The 25,075-nt window shown below is 41.5% G+C and overlaps 1 protein-coding gene across 8 annotated transcripts in view; it reads left to right on the top strand.

The window, feature by feature from the left end:
- The first annotated feature begins 2,218 nt into the window (after nt 1–2,218).
- Patj (PATJ crumbs cell polarity complex component) overlaps nt 2,219–25,075 on the top strand; it is a 328,062-nt gene continuing 305,205 nt past the window's right edge. For 7 of the 8 annotated variants that reach the window (XM_052718903.1, XM_052718901.1, XM_052718905.1 and 4 more), the window contains exons 1-4: nt 2,335–2,474; nt 21,364–21,419; nt 21,519–21,685; nt 24,042–24,236. In XM_052718903.1, the coding sequence (XP_052574863.1) occupies nt 21,398–21,419; nt 21,519–21,685; nt 24,042–24,236 (384 nt within the window). In that variant the 5' untranslated portion in view covers nt 2,335–2,474; nt 21,364–21,397. The other variant, XM_052718902.1, reaches the window with a different exon arrangement.

The following is a 25,075-nucleotide window of genomic DNA, read 5'->3' as shown; positions in this document are numbered from 1 at the left end:
TGCTGGTCCCTTTTTAATCCCTGCTAATTGCTCAGCTCCAGTCGACCAGCATCCAGTATCCCAGCAAAGCAAAGGTTTCACTTTTAATAGTTCTGGAATCTTGTTAGTCATAGCTGATTCTTCAGCCCCAGCTAAGTAGAACCATTCCAAACAACAAATGGCCCCGGATAGTCTTTAAACTTCTTTTGAAACTTCACAAGCTAGGCTTCCATCTTCTGCATTGCCCTCAACATTGTTATCTTCCAAGCTCCTACAAAACAGCTCACCAAGCATTAAACATTCAATGGCTTTTTCCCCCCACCAAGTTCCAAAGTTCTTCCATAATCTTTGCTGAAACAACATGGTCAGATCTGTCACAACAATATTCCACTTCTGGTATGGGGTTTCTATTGCTGCAATTTAACACCATGATCCAAAGGAAGATGGGGACGGAAGGGTTTATTTTGCTTACAGTTCTATACTGTAGTCCATCATTGAAGGAAGTCACATCAGGAACTTAAACAGAGAAGGAACCTGGAGGGGCAGGAGCTGATGCAGAGGCCATGGAAGAGTGCCAGTTATACTGACTTGTTCTTCATAGCTTGCTCATTCTGCTTTCTTACAGAACCCAGGACCACCAGCACAGGGATGGCACCACGCACAATGAACGGAGACCTCGTCTCACCAATCACTAATTAAGAAAATGCCCTACAGCTGGATCTTATGGAGGCATCTTCTCAATCGAAGTTTCCATCTTTCAGATAACTCTATAGTGTGTCAAGCCGACATAAAAGTAGACAGCACAAGTAGGAAAGGAAACTATGATATCGGGGTTGTGTTTGTGTGTGTGTGTGTGTGTGTGTGTGTGTGTGTGTGTGTGTGTGTGTGTGTTTCTATTTTTGCTGTTGTCAATGGGGTTGCTTTCTTGATCTCATTCTTAGCAAGTCCATTATTTGGTATCAAAAAACAGCTATTGATTTTTAAAATTTTATTCATTTATTTTTGAGACAAGATCGGTCTCTCTATATATGTACTTCAGTAGCCTACGCTGGTCTGAATTCACTATGTAACTTAGGCTGGCTTTGAACTCATGGCAATCCTCTTGTTTAACCACAGGAATGCTGGGATCACAAGCGTGTGTGATTTTTTTCTGTCTTTTCTTTTTTACATTTGTGTGTGTGAGAGGGCATGGCCCATGGTCCATTGGAGTTGGGAGCATATGAAGGTCAGACAACTTGCTGGAGTTGGTTTGACTCTTTTACCATAGGGGGTCCTGGGATAGAACTGGAATGCAGGTGGTCAGGCTTGGGCAGCAAGCACCTTCACCCACTCAGCCATCTTGCCCACCCAACCTTGATTTTTGTCTATTGGTTTTGTATCCTACCACTTCACAGGTTTGCCTACCTTTAACACTTTGACGTTCACAACTGAGATATTTCGCTTGCTTCTTTTCTATTAGTGTGACCTTTACTTCTTACCTTTTTTAGATTCAGGGACTTAAACAATACTACTTGAAACTCCAGAGTGCTGGGATTCTGCTCAGCACTACCTGTTGCTTACTTTCCTTGCCTGCTGCTCCATTTGAGGTTTCCCATAGTATGCTGAATAGGACAGGTGAAAATGGACACCTTTATCTTGCTCTTTACATTAGGGAAAAATTGCATACCTTCTTACAAGGCCTAACAAATGTCATCTCCTTCAAAATAAGCATTCGGCCATAAACTACCAAATGCGTAACCGGCAAATGTCCCCGTTTTGCAGTTGTTTGTATATATCATCTTTCGAATATATATATGTATATATCGATATGTATCATCTTTCGAGGATACCATTTTATCTATCATCCCGTCAATCACAGTGTTTAATAGTTCATTTATTCAGTAAGATGTCTGATGATTGATCCTTTTTAGCATTGAGTGGACTGTATTTGATAAAGTAGATGCTTATCAAAATTCTAAATAAAAAAAACCCTCCTAATTACACTTAGGATGATGGGGACACAGAGATCGACATTCACGAATTTTATGTCGACTCAGCATATCTAGAAAACAGAAGGGACACAAGAAGGCCGGAACCGAGGGGCATAGGGATTGGGGCTAAGCCGACTTGACCCAGCGGTTGCAAGGATACCGCCCTTCAGTGTCTTCTTTGGGGTCTCGCTCTCGGATCCGCGCCGGTGGCTCACACCTCCGCACCTGCCCGCACGGCCCTACGCCTCCTCTCCACGCTCCGTAGCGTCACTCACCCACGGAACTTCACTGGCGCCTAGAAGCCCACGGGCTCCCGCTGGCCTCGCCCCGCCCCGTCCCGCCCCGCCCGGGCCCCGGCCGAGGTCGAGAGAGGGCCAGGTGAGTAGGCCGCCGCCGCACTTCCGCCCAGGTGAGTAGGCCGCCGCCGCACTTCCGCCCAGGTGAGGGCAGCCGCCCTACTTCCGCCAGGTGTGGAGGCGGCGCCCGCGCAGCCCTGGGGCTTTCACAGCGCTGTCGCCTGACCAGGTAACGCTTGTGGCGCCCCGAGCGGGGGCCTCGCGGGAGCCGTGTCCCCAGCCCCGGGAGGGTGCTCTGGGCAGCTCGCAGGCCCCAAGGCGGCCTGCGGCCCGGCTAGTGTGTCCCGCGCCGAGGACTTCCAGGCCGCCGCCGCCGGGCCTGTGAGCTCAGCGCCCCGCGCGTGCTCGCGGATCTAGTGCCCGCGGCCTCTCGGAGCGGGGCGGAGCCTCCCCGCGGACCGTGGGAGGGAGGGAGGGAGCGGAGGGCCGAGCTGACCCCGGGTGGTCCTCGCGCCCCCCGGGCTTCTCTCTGAGTAGCTGGGGTGGTGGCTCTCAGCCTTTGGGAAAGTTACTGCAGTCCTGGCCGACATCAAGTTCTGGGAAACATTTCCAGATCTTCCCCACCTTTCGATTGCTCCTGCCCTCCCCCGAAAGCCGAATCTTCCCCTGGCGTGTTCACTTGCACTTTGTCTCCTGTGGGCTCTTATCACTTTGAGGATTGGAATTCCTGGTTGACTGGTTTGCCTCTGCCGTTCAGAGGCCACACCTTGTTGGGCCTGGTTGCTCTAGCTTGCCGCATCTCGCCTGCATCTGTCCTGTGGTCTCACCATCTGTTAGGGGTCCAACCATTGTGTCTTGGATGAAGAAGCCTACTGAGACCTAGAACAATCTCCGGTCCTTTGAGACTGTTAGACCGCATTCCAGGCGGACTTGCCTCACCCCGGCTTCGGATTCACCATTTCTAGGGAAAGCTAGGGAGAGGTGGGACAAACGGGAATCTGTTTATTTTGCGGAATTAGAAAATGGAAGGTCATGACCTTTTGCTGTTTATCGGGCCCTAACAGCCTTTATAAAGATGATTCAAAATTTAAGATATTTTGAAAGTTAATACAGACGTGGAAGATTTTTTTTTTTTTCACTGCTAGAATTTGTAAACTGCAAAGCGATTGCACCTATATTAGTTTAGATGCCATTACTGGTGGTATATAATGGACTTGTAATCGGAAGAATGATTTGATCTAAAGTTGAGTTGTCTGAAGTTGTCACTCGCATTGAATCTAGTCTTAATAATCTCCAGTTCTGGATCGTTACTGTTCCAGTGGTGAGGGGGTTGCAGCTAAGACCACACACATACTGAACAGGCGCTCCAACCCTAGAGTTCCGTCTGCAGCCGTTGTGCTTGTATGACGTTAACATAGATTCATTGTAGGGTAAGCGAGAATTTTCAGAAAGGGGACAAAACAGAAATAGACATGAAAACAGGAGGGAGACTGGCTGTGAAGAAGGTGGGAGAGGAGGAGAGAGGAGTAACGGGGTGGTTTGTGGGTGGAAATGACCAAAGTCCGTGGTATACATGCCTGAAATTGTTAGAGAATTAAAAGAGGAAAAACGGAGCTAGCAGCAACCAGAAACCCACTTCACTGTTGAGAAAAAGGCCGTAACTAACACGACTCTTTTCCTCTGTGTAGTCCTGACTGCCCTGAACAACTCTCTGTAGACCAGGCTGGCCTGGAACTCACAGAAACGCCCCTGCCTCTGCCTCCCGAGTGCTGGGATTAAAGGTGTGCGCCACCACGGCTGGGCTCATTTTGTATTTTTAAAGATAGAAATATCTGCGTTTTCTTGTAATGAATTCACTTTTAAAACTTTGGATTTTTGAGACAGTAGCCCAGCATTTCCCATTCCTTACAGTAGGGTTTAATAATTACTTTTATGTCAAACAGCCAAGCAGTCTGAGCTTGCTTGCTTTGTTAAAGTTTAACAAAAATGCATTAGTTTGGAAAGCCACAAAAGCGGTTAGTTTGCTGAAGCCTTTGCTCATCTCCGTAGGAGAGTTAAGTTCTGGTGAAAACAGGGCTATTCTCGCTTAATATTTGAGATCATACAACTATTGCTACTTTGTTTTCTTCTTACTCTGGGATTTCCATATAGATTGGGACGTCTTTTAGAGCCCCCAGTGCAGTTCTGTTGCAAATGGAAGGGAATTTAGTGCTGGCCAGTGCCTTGCTTTATTTGTATTATTGGTACTGAGGATGGAAACCCAGGGCCTTGCACATGCTGAGCGCTTACCAACAGATAATACATTTTTAGTGAGATGAATAGATAGAGCTGAGACCTAGTAGAGTCTAAAGATGAGCATTGGTCCCACTTAGGACTTTTGGCAAGTGATTTGTGCTGGTTCCCCATTGGGAAATGATCTGCCTCATTGAGAATTGGAGAGGTTGAAAGGAAACAGTTCTAGAATGTGTCTTGTGGCAGCAAGCTATTTTTCTCCCACTCTGGTCTCTGCTCAGATGCAATCAGGAGGAACTCAAGCCTGTAAGCATTCTTACCTGGATAGTCAGAGACTGAGCTGAGAAGCATACGTCTGCTAAAAACATTGCAAAGATCTTTCCGAAAAGGCCTAGGTTAATAGGTCAGGAATTTGTTGTGAAGACAGAAAACTGCTGGAACAAGTGAAATGGGGCTCTTTGGGACTGAGATTTATTATAAATGTGAAATGCACACTAGATTCTGAAGACAGTGTAAAAAATATTTTTACATGCATATTTAAATGATGCTTTGTATATATTGGATTAAGTAGAATGCATATTAAAGTTAATTTTGTCTTTTATATGATACTATCAAAACTTTAAGATTTATTATTTTTTTATTTTTTATTTTTTTGTTTTTTGAGACAGGATTTTTCTCTGTAGCCCTGGCTGTCCTGGAATTCACTCTGTTGACTAGACTGGCTGGCCTCTGCCTCCTCTGGGATTAAAGGTGTGTGCCACCATTGCCTGGCTATTTTTATTAATTTTAAAATTACATGTATGTGTGGTTATGTGGGGGCATGTTGTAAACCTTTCAACGTGCAAGCGAATGCAAGTGCCTGTGGAGGGAGGCCAGGTTAGTGCCCTGACATGGGTGCTAGGGACTGAATTTGGATCCTCTGTTAAGAACAGTGTACACACTTAACTGTTCAGCCATCTCTCTAGCCCTTGCTAGAAATTTTAAAATTACATTTGTGGCTTACATTCTATGGAAAGACACTAGATAAGGATTGCATATGTATTTACCCTTCAGGGGGAATGATGTATTGAGGCATTAACACTCCAATATAAATTGACTTCTGTTTGAGACAGTGTACTCAAACTCACCCTCCTCTTGCCTTTGGAATGCTGGGATTACAGACTTGAACCATCATGCTGGCTTTAAAGGCCTTAAACTGTCTTGGTGGTGTCGGGTGTTCAGAGGGACAATCAAAGAAATAGCATCACTCCAGAATGTAATTCAGGCTCTGAGGCAGCTAGGAGGAACAGTCTCCATGAACTGAACCTCAAACGGTCATGCAGAAGTTGTTTTATTCATTGATTGTTATGCAAAAGTTGTTTTTGGGGTAAAATAAGTTCCTCATACCAAAGCCCCTGATCTAATCTATGTTTATAGTGTACTGTTTGCAGTACCCAATAATGCAAGATGTTCCAGGTATGCCAGGATTGTCTTGTGACCAAAGTTAGGCGAAGAGTGTAATGCTTCTTCAGAAAAACAGCTCTATAAATCACAGAAAACAGTCACTGTTTTCTACAATGATTTCTCTAAGGTCTAAGTACCTCCAACAAACAACTAATACATTCTAATGTTGGCCCTAGATACAATGATGCTACTAATTTTTCTTCTACATGTTAGTTTATGCCTTTAATCCCAGCACTTGAGAGGCAGAGGCAGGAGGATCTCTGTGAGTTCCAGGATAGTCTGATATATATAGAAATTCTGGACCAACCAGAGCTACATAGTGAGACCCTTTCTCAAAACAAAACAAAACAAGATAAAACAAAACACCACCCAAAACAACAACAGCAAAAACCCCAAAGCAAAAATAAAACAAAACTTCAGTATATAGGCCTTTACTTGATCTTTTGTTTTGTATTAATTGCACTGATGAAAAGTTTTATTGTTCAATCTTCTCGGTATTGACTACATAGCAAAACCACAAATGACGTATTGACTTCTTTCAAATTCCAAAATGTCATGTAATTTGATTGAAAAGAGATGCTAACAACAATAGCCATTGTTTGTTGAGTGTGTGCCATGTGCTAGGCCAAATACTGTATTTTATTTAGTCCTCTCAACATTTAGATATTTAAAAAGATTCTTTAATGGGCCAGGCTGTGGTGGCACACGTACACATTTTATCCCAGTACTTGGGAGGCAGAGGTAGGTGGATCTCTCTGAGGTCAGCTACAGAGTGAGTTCCAGGACAGCCAGGACTACACAGAAAAACCCTGTCACCAAAAACCAACAAACAAACAAAAACAAGGCCGGGCGGTGGTGGCGCACGCCTTTAATCCCAGCACTCGGGAGGCAGAGCCAGGCAGGTCTCTGTGAGTTCGAGGCCAGCCTGGGCTACAAAGTGAGTTCCAGGACAGGCACCAAAAACTTCACAGAGAAACCCTGTCTTGAAAAACCAAAAAAAAAAAAAAAAAAAAAAAAAAAAAACCAAAAAAACCAAAACAAAAAAACAAAAAACAAACAAAAAATCCTATTCTGAATTCTTTTTATTCTCAAAAGGGAGATAAATGAATGCACTTGACCAATTCAATTTGAAATTTCTTATTTTTATTTATTTACCAAGAAAGTCTTGAGCATTTGATTGTTCCCTCCCCCATGAAGTTAATTAATTCTCCTCAGTGGCATCTATGCTTCCACCTTGTTTTCATGTTTTTTCAATAGCGTTGTACCCTTGTGTTTTAAGGATTTATGAAATACAGATAAGACTTTAAGAACATTAAACAATGTTATACAGAATGGCTTTCCATTGTACAGAATAGATGCTAAAATAGTTAACTTAGCAGACAAATACATTCTCTCTGCCCGCCCCCTCCCCCTTTCTTTTCTAGAAAGAGATTGAGATAGGGTCTTCCTCTGTAGCCCAGGCTGACTGGAACTCACTCTGTGATCTAGGTTAGCCTGAATCTATCAGCAAATCTTCCACATCAACCTACAAATATTTGAACCACAGGTTCAAGCTACATACCCAACAGTAGCAGAAGAATGTTGGAAAAAGGAGAATGAGCATTGATGGATGGGTAAGGACATCCAAAACCTAGAATGACCTTCCTTGTTTACTGGGTTGTTTTGAATTAGAAAAAAAATGATATGACCATAGTTCCTGGAGACTTGTGCGGGCACCGCCTGCATGTGGGGGAAATAGACCAACGTTGAGGCAGGAGCTAATTGTTAGTGGAGTCTGAACATTCAGGTCCTTTTAGTAGAGGACTTCGATTGCTGTATCCATTAAGAACATGATCAGAGATTTAATAAGTGTGAAAATTGGTCAGATTTGTTATTGTTGTTGCTTGTAGGGAAACACTGTCACAAATAGAACCACACAAGTATAACAGAGTAGTTTTACTTAATGCAAAATCAACCAAATTACAGAGAAAGTACTGACAGGAATTGATTCACCTGAATGTTTCAATGATAAAATTCATATTTTGCCAACTGAACTATTTTGAAGAACTAACTTGATTTTTCTCATGGTATCTTTCAACTTAGATTTCAATAGTTCCTAAATATGTATGTTCAGATGAACTTAAAACATTGCATGTAGCTTTAGCATCTAGCTTCATTCTGAAATTGCTTTTTCTTACAGTCAGGGATGTGGTATTTTGACAGTGGAGATACATTTTTTATATTCAGTTAGTTTAGGAAAGCTTTCACCAGGCATTTGTAGGAAACCTAACTTGTGTTGCTGGAAATTTTGGGGGATCCTGGTGGAGTTGCTACATGTTACCAGGGAATTAGTATACTCCCTTCTTGGAGTTCTTAGTATTGTTATTAAAAGAATTTAAGAATGAACTCAAAAGGAAGCTTGAGGACAATTTTATTAGAGTTTAAAAGAAAAACCCCAAGGAGGACCAACTGTAAATCTAGGCAGCTGCCCAGAGGAGGCAGATAGAGAAGAGGAAGAGAAAAATTCATGCTATTTGAGTGAGTCATGGAGGTCAGCCACACAGCCTCAGGACAAAGAGGGAGCAGGGCTCCAGAGAAAGAGCAAGAAGCCCAGAATAACAGAAAGGCATTCTTAGTCTCTGGCCAACATCCAAAGGGAAAAAGAAGGGAGGAATCAGGAAGAATTATGCCTTTCTGAGTCAGGACTTGGGAGGGCAGACCTAACAGAGCTTCCTGACTTTCCAGGGTAATTACTTCTCCTGTCTCTTTAACATGGCTTAAGTAGGATCAAGCCTTCTTGAGGCTGGTCCCTTAGCCAGGTGATGGACCTGCCCAAATGGAATGTTAAGTTTCCAACCAGGCCAGAGATTCCATTCTCCTGACCAGAGGGAAATAGCTTTCCCTTAATAGGCTGTAACACTTGAGTTTGTATTGCATGGCAGTTATTTAGAGTCCTGGGGGCAGCCACCACCACTCTGGTCTGGATTCTGTTTGTTATTTAATGAACATCTAGTAAAGGTTGATCTTTGAGGACAAAGGAAGATGAACAAATCTTGAACTTTGACTCTGAAGGAAGCATAGTTAAAGCTGTTTATGGACTTCAGTTTTTAAATAACTTCATCATGACTTTACATGTAATATTAAGCTCACAGATTTTTTTAAGCTTCCTGGTTCAGTAAGCTCTAGAGTTACGAACCACTCAGTTGTAATGATCAAGTTCACATGTGCACTTAATGAGTGTGCTTTCCCAGTAAGGTAGCCAGTGACCTTATTTTCCAAGTTTTTTAAATAGATGATCAGATGTTTGTTAGGAGGAAGTTGAATTCTCATGAGCTACTGAAAGTCTGTAAAGTGTGTTTCTTTGGGTCCTTAATTTGTCTTGGAGTTTTTTTCCCCCTTGAGATAGGGTCTTACTATGTAGCCCAGTCTGACCTTGAACACCCAGAGATCAGCTGCCTCTGCCTCATGAGAGTGCTGAGATTGAAGATGTTCACCATCATATCTGGCTTTTGGATTCATGATCTGAGGAGTTAACAGAATTTTTTTTTTCAGTAAATTTCCTTCAACAAGAAATGTAAATTAAATTCAATTTCATTTTCTGAGTCATCTTTCCCCCCCAACTATTTCATCAGTTGGAAGTGGCATAGGACATGGATTTTTAAAAAGCCACAATATTGTAATTTTCCTCAGTCAAACCTACAGTTGATATGAAAAATTCATGGCCTAATCTCTCGTATTCAGTGATGGACTAGCAACTGCTGAGCATAATAGACTTGTTTTCTGTGTATGTGTGGTGTTTTTTTTTTTGTGTGTGTGTGTGTGTGTGTGTGTGTGTGTGAGACATGTATATGACTGTGTGGTGTATGCATGCATGTATGCCTGCTCACAAGTATGTGGATCTATGGCATGCATGTGGAGGCCTGAAATTGACATTGGGTCTCTTCCTTGGTTGCTCTCCACTTTATTTAATGAGGTACTATCTCTCTCTGAGCCCAGAGCTCACCAATTAGGCTAATCTAGCCTAATTGTCTAATCTAGCTATCTTGTCTGTGGAATTCCCTGTCTCTGCCTTCCTAGTTCTGGGATTGCAGGTGGCTTCCATATCTGTGAGGCTTTGAAGTGTGAGCTGGGAGTCCAACTTCTGCTGCTCACACTTAAGTGCTCTACCCATTGAGCCATCTCCAGTCCTGTTGGGATTCTTTCATACTGTGTCCTAATGTTTTAATTTCTAACTGTGCCAGTGTAGGTAGCCTATCTGTGGCAAATTGTATTCAGTTTAAACATATTCAAACTGTGAGCCCAGTGCTCTAGTTTCATTTCTGTTGCTGTGACAAAATATCTTGACAGAAAGCAACTTAGTGGAAAAGAGGAATATTCAGCTTGTAATTCCAGGCATACACTCCATTATTGGAGAGAAGTGAAGGCAGGAACTACAAACTATCACATATCCACAGTAAAGAGCAGAGAGAAAAAAAAATGCATGCATCTTTACTTCCTTGCTTATGCTCAGCTAGCTTTCTTCACTCTTCTACAGTTGCCGCCTAGGGAATGGTGCTACCCACAGTGGGCTGGGCTTTCCCACATCAATTAAAAAATCTCTCACAGACATGCCCATAGGCCAAACCAATGTAGGTAATTCCTCATTGAGACTCTCTTCCCAGGTGATTCTCAATTGTGTCAAGTTGATAGTTAAGCTAGTATCATACCTGTGCTTTTTTTTTTTTTTTTTCCTTTTGGAGGTGCTAGTGCCTTGGTAATATTAAGTTAAGTTGTGCATTGAGCTGTTCCACAAGGCCCAGCCTGTTAGTTTCTTACTAAGTAGGTCAGATATGTTTGACTCTACTCTGCTGTAAAGTCATTGTTTATGATTTTTCTGCATTTGCCATGTACTTTTTGAGTTTTAGTCCCCTTCCCAGATATTGCCTGAAACATAGAATTGTCCCCTTTTTTTTGGTTTTTTGAGACAGGGTTTCTCTGTGTAATTTTGGTTCTTGTCCTGGCTCTCACTTGTAGACCAGGCTGGCCTCGAACTCATAGAGATCCGCCTGTCTCTGCCTCCCAAGTGCTGGGATTAAAGGTGTGCGCCACCACTGCCCAGCTGGCTAGCTGCTTTTTACCTAATCCATACTGAGGTGATCTCTGTTCCCATAGTTTCCAAGATGCCTCCAATTTTATCCACTTTGAGGAAGATAATAGCACAATTAAATTTTTTTGAAGATTTATTTATAGTTATGTGTATGCATGTTTCTATGTGGGGGTATGTGCGAATGAGTGCGGTTGCCTACAGTGACCAGAAAAGGCCATTGGATCCTCCTTGAGCTGGAGTTGCAGATGTTTGTGAGTAGCCTGATGTTAGCAGCCATTCTGGGAATCAAACTCGGTGCTCTGCAAGGGTAGTAAGCACTCTTAACTGTTGTGTGATATTTTGAATGTGTCCTGACAAATAAAGCTTACTTGGAGTCAGAGGGTGGAGCTAACCCCTAGCTAACCATAGAGGTTTGGAGTACTGTAGAGAAAGGAGACAGGAAGTGGTAAGGGGGTGGTTTAGAGAGGATCTCAGCCCTTTTGGTTGGAGGAACCTGAGAGGTAGGAAGCTACTGTGGTTGCTCCCCTGCTTCTCTGATCTTCCAAGTTTTTACCCTGATATCTGTCTCCTGTTTTTTTTATTGATAGGATTAATTAGATTAATGCTTCATTTAACTGCTGGGCCATCTTTTCAGTTCTGATAATAAATTTTAATTGTTAATTTTTATTCTTTTTAAAGTCTTTGTTATGCATTTTTTAAAGAGTATAAATAGTAAAGTAGTATTTTTATTTTTTTAAATTTATTTTGTGTATGTGTGGTATACCTGCATGCATGTAGGTGCTCATGTATGCAAGTGCTACACATGTGTAGAAGTCAGAGGTTGACACCAGGTGTCTCTTGATTGCTTTCCACTTTGTTTACTGAGGCCAGGTCTCTCACCATACCTGGAGCTGGCTGATTTGGCTGGTCCTCAGGCTTTGTCTCCCATGTCCTGGGATTGCAAGTGAACTTCCACAGCTGCCCTGCATTTGTGTTGCTGCTTCGGATCAGATCGTGGACCTCACATTTTACAGCATCACTTTATCCATTGAGCTCTCTCCCCAGCCTCAGTAGTATATTTTTATAATATTAAAAAGTAAGCCGGGAGGTGGTGGCGCACGCCTTTAATCCCAGCACTCGGGAGGCAGAGCCAGGCGGATCTCTGTGAGTTCGAGGCCAGCCTGGGCTACCAAGTGAGTCCCAGGAAAGGCGCAAAGCTACACAGAGAAACCCTGTCTCGAAAAACCAAAAAAAAAAAAAAAAAAAAAAAAAGTAGACAAAGACATGCTAGAAACCTCATCCAACTACTGAGGGATCTGGATGCAGAGATACATGGCTAGGCCCCGGGTGGATCTCTGGGAGTCCAATTAGCGAGAATGAGGAGGGTTTATATGAGCGAGAATTGTTGAGACCAAGGTTGGATAAAGCACAGGGACAAATAGCCAAACGAATGGAAACACATGAACTATGAACCAATGGCTGAGGGGTCCCCAACTGGATCAGGCCCTCTGAATGGGTGAGACAGTTGATTGGCTTGATCTGTTTGGGAGGCATCCAGGCAGTGGGACCGGGTCCTATACTCATTGCATGAGTCGGCTGTTTGAAACCTGGGGCCTATGAAGGATCGCTTGGCTCGGCCTGGGAGGAGGGGTCTGGACCTACCTGGACTGAGTCTACCAGGTTGATCTCAGTCTGTGGGGAAGGCTTTGCCCTGGAGGAGATGGGAATGGGGGGTGGGCTGGGGGGAAGGTGAGGGGGGCGGGAGTGGGGAGAACAAGGGAATCCGTGGCTGATATGTAGAACTGAATTGTATTGCAAAATAAAAAAAAAAAAAAGTAGACAAAGAACGTTAAATCTATGTCCAACATTTTTTATTTATTAACAGTATGGCTTGAAACTCAGGACTTTCTGTATGAAGGCAAGCACTCTACCCCAGCCCAACATATTTTTAATGATGGAAATTTATGCTCAGAAAGTTTGAACACCATTGAAGTATATTTATTTATTTTTGTATGTATTTGCACACATATATGCATGTATGTATGTACTTTGAGACAGGGTTGTAGCTCAGACTAGCCTGGAACTCACTGTGTACACTAGGTCACCTTCAAACCCATGGCTATCCTCTTGTCTCAGTCCTCCAAGTGCTTCAATTAAAGACATGCACCACTGTAAGATGAATTGCTAAATGGTCTTATTAATAAAAAAAAACAAAACAAAAAAACCTGGAGCCAGATATTGGGGTAAAAACTGAGAGATCAGAAAAGCAGAAAGAAGCCAGCCACGTTCTTACCACTAAGAAATCCACAGATAAAGAGAGAGCTACTTCCTATATACTCACCTATATACTTTTTGTGCCTGCCATCTGTATAAATCAATCTCAAATTTGTAGTAACATACATAATTTATATATAATATACAAAAATCCAGTCCATTGTAAAATATTTAAGACTAGTAGTTGCCTTTTAAAAGTAGATTCAATAATCTACCTTTTTATCATATCTATATTCTTTATTTTCAGAGTAGATTCAATAATCTAGATTTTATCTAAATCCTCTTTTTGCTTTTTCTTCTTTTTTTTTTTTTCAAACAAGAACCTTATATCTAATCTCCTTTTGTTTAGCCTTTTTCCTGACCATTAACAGTAACAACTTGTAACCAACCATCCTAAACAATGACAATTATCCAAAAGCCATTGAAAGACCAAAAACCACCCACCCCACCTCTTGGGAATGTGGACATCGTGTTCTTAAAATTACTTCCTGCTGTGTGGGGGCAAAGGCATCTTTAGGGGATCCTGAAAAGAAAAAAAATTGGGTTAATTGTCAAGTTTCAGGAGAGGTAACTATATCATTTGTTGTCCAGTCTCTGCATAATGTAAAAGTGCAGGGCTTATCTCAACTTCTTACTCAAGTAGTCTGTGAGGTTGGATCATCTCAGCTAGCCATCTCGAAATTGTCCTGAGCAGTTTGTAGTCCAAAGCCAATCTTTGGGTTGTGTTTGTCAGCTTAGTGGTATTATCATCGTCCTGATGAAATTGTTGTTGTGGGGCTCCATCTTTTTAGAGACTTCAAATTTGATATGGCTTTAATTTTTCTCTCTGTCCTTCTGGCCCTATACATTTGACCCATGTTGCACTCTGTTTCACTTGAGATAATGTTCCAATCCCTAACAACTGAACATTTCCCTCCTTAAGAGGTCAATTTGGATGCCAAGATTCTGGTGCAATTATTGTGACATCTGCACCTGTGTCTACAAGACCCTCAACAAGAATGTCATTCGTATTTTTAATTTTGGTCTTTGTTCATTTATAGAAGTTGGCCAAAAATTCGCTTTATGGTTTCTCCTGAATTTTCTGTTCTCTCTGCTATAGCTGTTCTATCACTCCAAGCAGTATGGTTTATTACAATAGGCATTTGGTTATTTAATTGCTCTGAGGAGTTTCTTCTATGATGGCAGGAAAGGACTGAACTTGATTTGCCATGGGGGCCTGCGAGAGGCCCCTCAGGGAGTTTCCCAATAGAAAAGGCAAAGGATTACCTTGTCTGTCCTATGTTGATCTACATTCATTCGTCCAATGTTTACCTTTACCACACCATCTGCATAATCCAGAAGGGAGGGGTGTTCTGTTGCTATTGTTGCTTGAAGAAACATTGTTTGTAGGAATGCCCTGTTTATACTCCCTTTTTGGTGGCCTTGTTTACCGCAATTAAAGCATCTGAATTAATATTTTTCTTCAAACCCCTTGAAATCACCTCTCCTATCCATGTATCATCATGGTGATGAGATTTAGTATTAATTGTATCCCTGATATAATCCTCCAAGGGTGCTGATCTTGCCTTTAACAGCCTGGTTACCCTTTTGCATGCTGTATTAACATTCTCAAAAGCCAAAGATTCAAATCTGTCTAGCTTCTGAATTTGGTATTGTTCTATTTACTGCTGAAGCTAGCCTTCATAAGAAATCTGTGAAGGTTTCTTTTGGGCCCTGTATAACTTTCGTAAATGACTCAATTTTCTTCCCTGCTTCTTCAGGTCTGTCCCATGCATTCATGGCTGCCATGCAGCATAGAATTAGGGGTTGGTTATCATATAAACATTGTCTTTATATATCAGCGTAATCGCTTTCTCCAAGAAGTTGATCCTGGGAAATGCCCACACCTCTAGCTCTACATGATTGTTCTACAGTTTTAGCCCCCTCTTTCTACCAGGTTCTCCACTGTAATTGTGGCCTAGCCTCTAAGACTGCTGTAACCAAGTCTTTCCAGTCCTGAGACATAATTCTATTACAGTTTGACCATGAGTTTAACATCTGCTTTACAAATGGAGAATGCATACCAAATGATACTATAGCTTCTTTAAATCTCCTCAAATCAAACGTTTCCACCAGAGTACAATTAGCTTGTACACACCCTTGAGCATTTGGAGTTCCTGTAAGGTTACTGGGTAGATTAATGTTTGTTGTCTGGAAACCTTAGGCTGTTTCTTTGTAATTGTATAATTCAGTGCTGAGATATGTTCACCTTTAAATTCTTCTGTCTGGGTCTGAATTTCTCTATAAATCATTTCAACAGGTTTTTCTAATACTTTTATTTTGGCACTCAAATTGACAAACCTTTTTAATGCTAAAATAAAAATGATCAAACAAATAATATTCATAATTGATGTTATGTACAACATTAATTATCCTCTCATTTAATTGTTCCTTTTTCAGAGTGCCTAATGTGTTGTCAGAGACCAAATTCCCTCCATTGTAAAAATGTTTCCTGTAGCATGAATCTTAAAAGTTCTTATTAATAAAATCAAATCTGAAGCCAGTTATTGGGGTAAATGCTGGTAGATCAGAGAGACAGAACAAGCCACAGCTATCTCACCTCGCCGGATCCTCAGCTGGTCTTGTCTCCTCAGACTGGTGGCCTCTGAGTCCTCATCCAGAAAGGGTCTTAGCTGAATTGCTGCTCAAAAGCCTGAATGCTTAACCAGGCCAAAATGCTTAACCAGCCAAAATGCTTCCAGTTTCTGGTCCTCATGCCTTATAAATCTTTCTGCTTTCTACCACCACTCCCTGGGATTAAAGGCTGCTTTCTGGGATTAAAGGCATGAGTCACCATGCCTGGCTGTTTCCAATGCGGCCTTGAACTCACAGAGATCCAGAGGGATTTCTGTCTCTGGAATGCTAGGATTAAAGGCGTGTGCTAACATTTTCTAGCCTAAGTATCTTGTGGCTTTTCTGTTCTCTGACCCCAGATAAGTTTATTAAGGTACACAATATTTTGGGGAACACAATACCACCACAGTTTCCATTTTTCAATGTGGAGAAAAAAATTCTCTTTTAACTAATTGCTTCCTTTAAGATATCTTTATTGACCCGCCAAGTCTGTTGACTGAGTAGAAGTCCAAGGGTTTCAAAGCAGCTACCTAGGGTGGTAGCAGTCCAAGATGAGAATCCAGATAGAGCCCACCACTCACCAGGAGAGAAAAAGCCAAAGAGACTCCAGCCCACGTAGGGTGGAGACTCTGACCACATGCAGCTTGGGCCTGAGCCAGAGGCCTGTAAGGCCACAAACTGCTTTTTAATGAATTCTTGCTACAAACGTTGGACCGCCAGATATAAGATGGATTGCTAAAAGGTCCTATTAATAAAAAACCCAGAGCCAGATATTGGGGTTAAAACCTGAGAGATCAGAGGAATAACAAAAGCCACACCAACTTCACCTTACAGACGCCTCAGTCTCCAAAGAGAGCTACTTCCTGTATACCCAAGTCTATATGCCTTTCTGTTCTGCCGTCTCATTTCTTCTCTCTGCCTAGCTACATCACTTCCTCTTCTTCCCCAGCTTTGTCACTTCCTGTCTGTCTGTACAGGCCTCCAGACCTTTATGGTTAGTGCTGGAATTAAAGCTATGTACCACCACACTTGGCTCTGTTCCCAGTGTGGCCTTGAATTCAGAGAGATCCAGACCAATTTCTGCTTCCGGAGTGATATGATTAAAGGCACGTGCTACCATTGTCTGACCTCTATGGTTACTATAGTGGCTGGCTTCTTCCTCTGATCCTCAGATAAACTTTATTTGGGTACACAGATAAAATATCACCACAGCTAAGTCCACAATGGCTGCTCAATCCTAGATGCTCCTTTGTGCGTCCCAGGTCCCACCTGGGAAAACCTACTCCACTCTTAAGTTACTATTATACCTAAGCCTTCACAATATCCCTATACCTAAAGCCTATTCTACTCAATATACCTAAGCCTACATTTCTCAATTAAACTTCACAATACTTTTATGACTTACTTTAATAGAGAGAGAGAGACACATAATGCACATAAACAGAGACAGAGATAATTTGGCTGTAGCCTAACTTTAACTACTCTTCTCACTAGATAGCCTCTGTAGGCTCTCACTCCAGTGTGACTAGATATGTTGTGTTCTAACAAGGGCACACCCTAAACCTGTATGTGGTTAATTTGTGGGTTCTGTGCTGGCAGCACCAGGCTCACATGAATGCTTGTCCGCAATGCAAGTCTCAGGACCCATCAGACCTACTACAAAAAGCACTAAGCAAGGTCCAGTAACTTGAGGTTTGACAGGTGCTACAGGTGATTCTGATGGGAGAGCAAAGTTTGAGACTCACTGACCCTGTCTTATGTCATTAGCAGTGCCTGAGACTTGAGCTTATCCTATGCAAATGAACAAAAACGGTCATTTTATTTTCACTTTTCTACCCACCCCTCTTTTCTTTTAAAGTGAAAGGATTTTTTTCTTTTCTTTTTTCTCCCTTTCTCCCTCCTCCTCTTTCTTCCTTTCTTCCTTGCAGTGTGATGATCCCATTATGGTGTTGCTGTCTTGCTTTATATCTTGTTCTTGTTAGACCCTCTTAGCCATTATCTTTTTGTTACTTTTACTATATTTACTTACCTTTTCTTATTTGTTGAGGTTGGGTCTATTTTATAGCCTAGACTGACATCAAACTCAAGATCCTTCTGCCTCAGTTTCTGGTGTTCTGAGGTTATAGGCATACATGTTGCTATGCTCAACTTGTTTTTGTCACTTTTTGCGATGAGGTCTGTCACATTGTGTAGCCCAGCCTGCTCTCAAACTTGAATCGTCCTGCCTCTGTCGCCGGATTGCTGGGATCACACCTGTGTGGTGCCACACCTGTCACTTTCACCACTGATTTAAAACTGCAAAATTAGTACTGTTTTTTTGTTTAATTTATTGTAGTAGTGGAGAATCAAACTTAGAGTCTCACACATGCTAGATAAATATTCTACCACTGACTAATTCTTAATCCATATATTTTGAATAAAAATTCAAACAATCCTGAAATCTATAACATAAAAGAGGGTAATTTTTGTTTTAATATTTTTCTGTAGTGTTGGGGATTGAATTCAGGGCTCATGCATGCTGAACATATGTTCTGCCACTGAGTTATAACCTCATCCCCCAAAGACTAACTTTTAAATTCCTCTTTTCTATTTTCTGGAAGCAATCACTATTACTTCCTAAATGTTTTTCTAGAAAAATTTCTCAATGTACATTTTTTTTCTTATAGAAGTATGTAAATAATGCAAATATTCCCCTAAATGCAGCTATTCCCATCACTTGGGCATGTTGTACAACTTTCCTGTTTTATACAAAGGGTGGGTTTTCCGGCATGCTCTGGTCTCATGTGAATTCAAGATCTAACTCAGTTCCAACTGTACAGCAGAAGTTAGACACAGATAGCTGTCCATTCTGAAGGATCCCCAGACAGCAGGTAAAACTCTCAAGAATGTCACTTCCTGCACTTGACAGCACACTGCCAGCATGCTTCAAGTCCTCTGTTTGATAAAATCATAGGAAATCACCTCTGAGTGCATTTTGCAGCATCTTACTGAAATTCTTTTGTTTGTCCACTGAAGTAAAATTCAGGCTCAGAACATGTTTATTTTGAATAGTAAGTGGTTTGTTGGCAAGTAGATGATTTTGATGCCAGTAATATGTTCTTTTTTTGAACAGGAGAGAATAATGAAGTTCAAAGAATACTTGCCGCCTGTTAGGAACGTCATGTAGAATCACAAATCTCTCAAACTTAGAGAAGATTTATCCTCTTACTAGTTCATTGTGGTCAGAATCACACAGCCTGCTCTGTAGAATTAGATAGTTTAATCACATGGTAACCAAACATGACCTGTCGGCACATAATTATGGCTTTTAAGGAAGTACGACGGGGCTGGGCATGTGGGTTGACTGCACAGTGCTTTCCTAGTGTGTGTAAGGCTCTGATCCACGACTCTTGGGTGGGGGGCAGGGAGGATTAGACTGGTGGCGATGATTGTGTCTAATCCAGTAATTGCTTTTTAAATATTTGCTTTCAATCGCTTGGAGACACTTCTTTTTTAAAGTGGCATACTTAAAAAACCAAAAAACCACACACACAAAAACTGGGGCTAGAGAGATGTCTCAGACATTAAGAGCACTGGCTGCTTTTCCAGAGGACCTGGATTCAATTCCCAGCACCCACATGGCAGCTCACAACTGTTTGTAACTCCAGTTCTAGGGGATCTGATATCCTCCTAGAGATAGACATGCAGACAAAACACCAATGCACATAAAAAATAAAAATAAATCATTAAAAAATCTGGAAAAATTTGAGAACCATATACAGAAATACTTTTCTGAAAGAAGCCCTTCTTTTTTAAATTTGTTTTTACATAGTTATTTTATTTTTATGTATTTCTTTCAGATTAAGTCTTGCTGGCCTGGAACTCAAGGAAACCTTTTTTGTCTTAGAAGCCTTTATTTCCATAAGCCTTTCTTTACTTATGCAAACCCAAAATGTCTCTGTTTCCTGTTTCCCAGCCAGCCATGCCCCAGGAATCCATGGATTTTCAGACTGTATACCTGACATTTTAAAATAAAGGTGTTTGCGAAGAGGCCTACAGTTTGGGAAGGAGAGAGCCACTTACTGTGACATTTTTTCCTGCACTCTTAAGCATACTCAGGGTTAATCTATCTTTTCAGTGACTGGTGATAATTGACTTTTGCAGGAGTTTTTCTGTGTAAAAAGAATGTAAAAACTACTCATGTATGTACATCATTGTGCCCTTAGAGAGAGAGAGAGAGAGAGAGAGAGAGAGAGAGAGAGAGAGAGAGAGAGAGAGAGAGAGAGAGAGAGAGAGACCGAGACCCAGAAATTGAAATTCTGGGAAAAGAGAATGTAAATTAAATATACACCTCTATATTTGTAGGCATTAAATTGTCCTAAAAGATTGTGAAGTCTTCCCGCCTGGTTTTCAGAGATTTCTGGGTACAGGCTCTTGCTGTTCTTTTAATGCACTAGTCCTTGACAAGTTGCCATTCAGCTATAACAATGGCATCTTACAGTTTTGAGCTTGCGTTCTTTGCTTTATCAATATGGATTGATTAATGGCCTTCAGATTGGTTTTGGGCTCTGTGCTCATCTAGAAAAGGATGGTACTGTCCTGGCTATCCTGTTCTTATAGCTTCCTGTTCAATCGTTGTGAGGGTTGTGCAGTTGGTGATGCTGAGCACATGAGGAGTGTTTCTGAGATGCTCTGTTCACAGGTCTTTGGGGAATTTTCCCACCGAGGAACATTTGCATAGACTGCTTGGACCTTTACCAGTGCTGATGACAGCCTTACTGGTTTTGTTGTTGACATGTCATCTCTTGTAGCCTAATCTGGCCTTGAACTCCGGGTCCTCCTTCCAAATGTTGGGATAACAGTTATGCACCACTTGTAATCTGTTTTATGTGGTGCTGGGATGGAACCTGGGGCTTCCTGCATAATAGTCAAGGACTCTACCACCTGAACCACATCCCTACCCCCAACGCCACCCTCCAGCACACTATTTTCGGGATTCATCCTTATTGTATGTGTCAGCAACTTTCCCCCTGAATGTTATATTTATGTAACATTTATTTTTTTATCCACTTGCTTATGATTGGGCATCTCGGTATTCCTAGTTGGGGCCTTTTACAAATCATACTATATAGTTTCACATACAGGTCATATTTTCATTTCTTTTGGGTAAATATTTATGAGAAGAAGATGTAGATTATATAATTAGTGCATTGTTAACTTTATAAGAAACTACTTATGATTTAAATTACAAAATATTCATAAAAATAAATTACTAAATAATTTTCCAAAGTGATGTGCTATTTTATTTCCTGACTAACCATACATGATAGTTCTAGCTGCTTTGTAGTCTCGCCAACACTTACTCTGGTCTTTTTAAAATTTCCCCATCTGATGCGTTGATGATGCTTTTATGTGGTTTTAATTTGAATTTCACCAATACAGTCTGGACAAAGAGTGTTCTTGAAGTTTGCTTTAGTTTCCCCTGTAGGACTGCAGACAAACTTCTATAATTAATGTTAATTTTTTCCTTTAGGCTTTTTGAAAGTGATTGAAAAGGATAATCTAAAATGCCTGAAAATCCTGCTGCAGGTATAGAAGCTATGTATTTTTATTGTTAAATTACTTGATTCAAAAGTAGATTATGAGATGGTGTCTAACTTGAGGTCTGATCACCTTTCTCCAACCAAGAGAAAATGCAGGTCTTGCAGGTCCTTGATCGCCTGAGAGTGAAATTGCAGGAGAAGGGTGACACGACGCAGAATGAGAAGCTGTCTGCGTTTTATGAGACGCTGAAGAGTCCTCTCTTCAACCAGATCCTTACTCTCCAGCAGTCCATCAAGCAGCTGAAGGGACAAGTACGTTATTCTTCAGCCTCACCTCGAAGGCTTCAGATCAGCAGAGGGGTGTGGGAGGATTGTAACTCTTAGTTTAGCAAGCTGTGGGCAGCATTGGTGGATGCTATAAGTGCTGATGAAGTTTATGTTGGGTTTAAAGATCTCAACATTTTCTTCACAATTACACAATAGCTTCTACCTTTATTTCTTTGTTACATGGTGTTGAGATTGAGCCCAGGGCTTTCTGTATGCTGGAACTCTACCACTGCCCTCCATTCTTGACATTTATTATCTGTTTATTTACATTGTCATTACATTTTATGTTGTGTGAGTGTGTGTATGTATGTGTGTAGTATGTATATGAGCATGTGTGGCACTCAAAGGACAACTTGTGGAAGTTGGCTCCCTCCTTATGCAATGAGGGTCCAAAGATCCAACTCAGGTCATCATCAGGCCTGGCATCAAGTGCCTTTATCCTCTGAGCATCTTGCCTACTCTCTCTTTTTAATGAACTCATATGTTGGTTGATTGATTTTCCTGTGTATATGATGAACGTACATGCTTGTGTGGGAGGGTGCATGCAGAGGCCTGAGAACAGTCTGAGGTACTGTTGCTGACCTTCCATGTGTGCCTGGGTTTCAGGAATCTGACCTCAGGTCATCAGGATTGCATAGCAAGTGCTCGTACTCAGAGTCCTCTCCTGGCCCTTGCCATTTATTTAATAGTAGATTGTCTGTCTTTATTCTTTGTTGACTTCACACAAGTAAGCAGTATATTGTGAACATATTTTCCCCAGCTTCTACCCCCTTTTCCCCAGGTGCCTCCAGTATATCCCTTTCCCCACTTCATCCACCTCTTTTTTTTTTTTTTTTTTTTTTTTTTGGTTTTTCGAGACAGGGTTTCTCTGTGTAGCTTTGCGCCTTTCCTGGAACTCACTTGGTAGCCCAGGCTGGCCTCGAACTCACAGAGATCCGCCTGGCTCTGCCTCCCGAGTGCTGGGATTAAAGGCGTGCGCCACCACCGCCCGGCATCTTTTTTTTTTTTTTTTTTTAAACTCACTGAATCCAATTAGTGATGTCTGTTGGAATGTTGACTGATCATCTTAGCTTGATCTTGTTTGAATCTGACATTTATTCTTTTTTAAAACATTAATTTTATTATTCATTGTTTATTTATTTGAGACAGGGTCTTTATTGTATAGCCCTGACTGTCCTGGAACTCACAGAGATCCACTTGCTTATACTTGCAAAGTGCTGGGATTAAAAGACTTGTGCCACTGTGCCAGGCCCTTATTATTTTTTGAGAACTTCTTATATAAGTACTCAATTTATAACATTTCTACCTTATACTCTCACCCTTCCAACCTCTCCCGTGTCCTCCTGCTCTCATTAAACTTCATGACCTCTTCTCCTTTAATTACTATTCGCCTTTAATTATTCATACACACACACACACACACACACACACACACACACACACACACACACGTGAATACAGTCTGCTGGGCCCATTTAGTGTTGCTCATATGTATATGTGTTGAGGGATGACTATTTTGGATTTTTAATCTATCAGGGGGCTGTCCCTGAAGAAGACTGACTCGCTCTCTCTTTTAGCAGCCATTAATTGGCTCTAACTCATCTAGGGTGGGGCCTTCTGAGATTCTCCCTATCCATGTAGGGACGTCAGGTGGCGTTGTCATTATGTAGATCTTGTTTAGGTGACCATATTGTAAGGTAAGGATTCCATGGGTGCAGCTCTTTGTTATACATAGAGGACACCATCTTCACATTTATTATTTTTTAAATGTATGTGGATGTTTTGCTTAATTATTATAGATCTGTGCACCTTGTGTTTGCCTGGTACCTGTAGAGGCTAGAAGAGAGTGTTAGATGCCCTAGACTAGAGTTAGAGATGGTTGTGAGCCACCATGTGTGTGCTAGGAATTGAACCCAGATCTTTTGGAAGAGTAGCAAGTGCTATTAACCACTGAGCCACCTCTCCATCCTCCATGACATTTGTTATTAATGTTGCATTATTCTAAACACACACACACACACACACCCCTACCTTTTACTTTTCCTTTCTCCCCTCTCCCTGTCTGCCTCTCTCCCTCCCTCCCTGCCTTCCCCCCTAAGAAAGAGTTTTACTCTGAAGTCCTGGTTGGCCAGTAACTTGCTAAATATAGAGCAGGTTGACCTTGTACTCACAGAGATCCTCCTGCTTGTGCATCTGAATACTGGATTTAAAGTCATGTGCCACCATGCTGCCCCTTTACTTCTTTAATATGTATATAAATTACATATATAATGCAATAGATAGAGATTGTTTCTTTTCTATAGATTTTTGCTGATGATTTTCTTTTCTTTTTCTCCAATAGCTTAGCCATATTCCCTCGGATTGTTCAGCCAACTTTGAATTTTCTCGAAAGGGTTTGTTAGTGTTCACGGATGGTTCCATTACAAATGGGAGCGCCCACAGACCTTGTAGTAATTTAACTGCATCTGGATTATTTCCTTGGACCCCAAAGTCAGGAAATGAAGACTTTAACTCAGTCATTCAGCAGATGGCTCAGGTAAGGTTATGTCGTGTCACTGAGTGTTTAGCTCATTAGTTTTTCTTCTGTTTCACTTTAAAAAGGAGACTTATTCTTTTTGTTTTAAAATGTGTTACTATGTATTTTGTTTGCTTATATTTTTATATTGGTAGGAGGAATTGGCACTATTCCTAACCAGTGTGTTGGAACTTGTCATTAAATTACAGAAGAGTAGGGCATGCTGGCAAAAGCCTGTAGCCCAGCATTCCGCAGACTGATGCAGGGGATCTCCAGTTTGAGGCCAGCTTGAGCTGCATAGTGATGCCCTGTCTGAAAAGAAAAGGAAAGCAAGCCAGGCGGTGGTGGTGCACACCTTTAATCCCAGCTCTTGGGAGGCACAGGCAGACAGATCTTTGTGAGTTCGAGGCCAGCCTGGGCTACAGAGTGAGTTCCAGGAAAGGCACCAAAGCTACACAGAGAAACCCTGTCTCAATGCCCACCCCCCAAAAAAGCAAAACAAAAGAAAACAAAACAAAACACTATAAGAAAATTTGTTTTAATTTTTTATCAAAACAGAATTTGTGAATTACAATTAATATAATGTGGAAAATCTAGGAAAACATTAGAATGGATAATTTAACTGTAGCCCCTAATACCTACCAAGAAGTAAATGATAGACAACTGAAGTTTTTAAATTTTTTAAGAAAATTTAGAATTTCTTGTTGAAGGTTTGAGTTTGGTTTCTAGCACTCACATTGAGTGGCTCACAAATGCCTATAACTCCAGCTACAGAGACCCAAGCCCTCTTCTGGTCTCAGTAGGCAGTTCATATGCACATACCAATGCACAGACTTGTACCCATACCCATCATTCAAAAT

The sequence above is a fragment of the Peromyscus californicus genome, unplaced genomic scaffold (assembly GCF_007827085.1).
Source record: "Peromyscus californicus insignis strain IS unplaced genomic scaffold, ASM782708v3 Scaffold_5__1_contigs__length_169319896, whole genome shotgun sequence".
Lineage (NCBI taxonomy): Eukaryota > Metazoa > Chordata > Mammalia > Rodentia > Cricetidae > Peromyscus > Peromyscus californicus.
The sequence above is the reverse complement of the archived record's forward strand: the minus strand, read 5'-3'. Positions and strand labels throughout refer to the sequence as shown.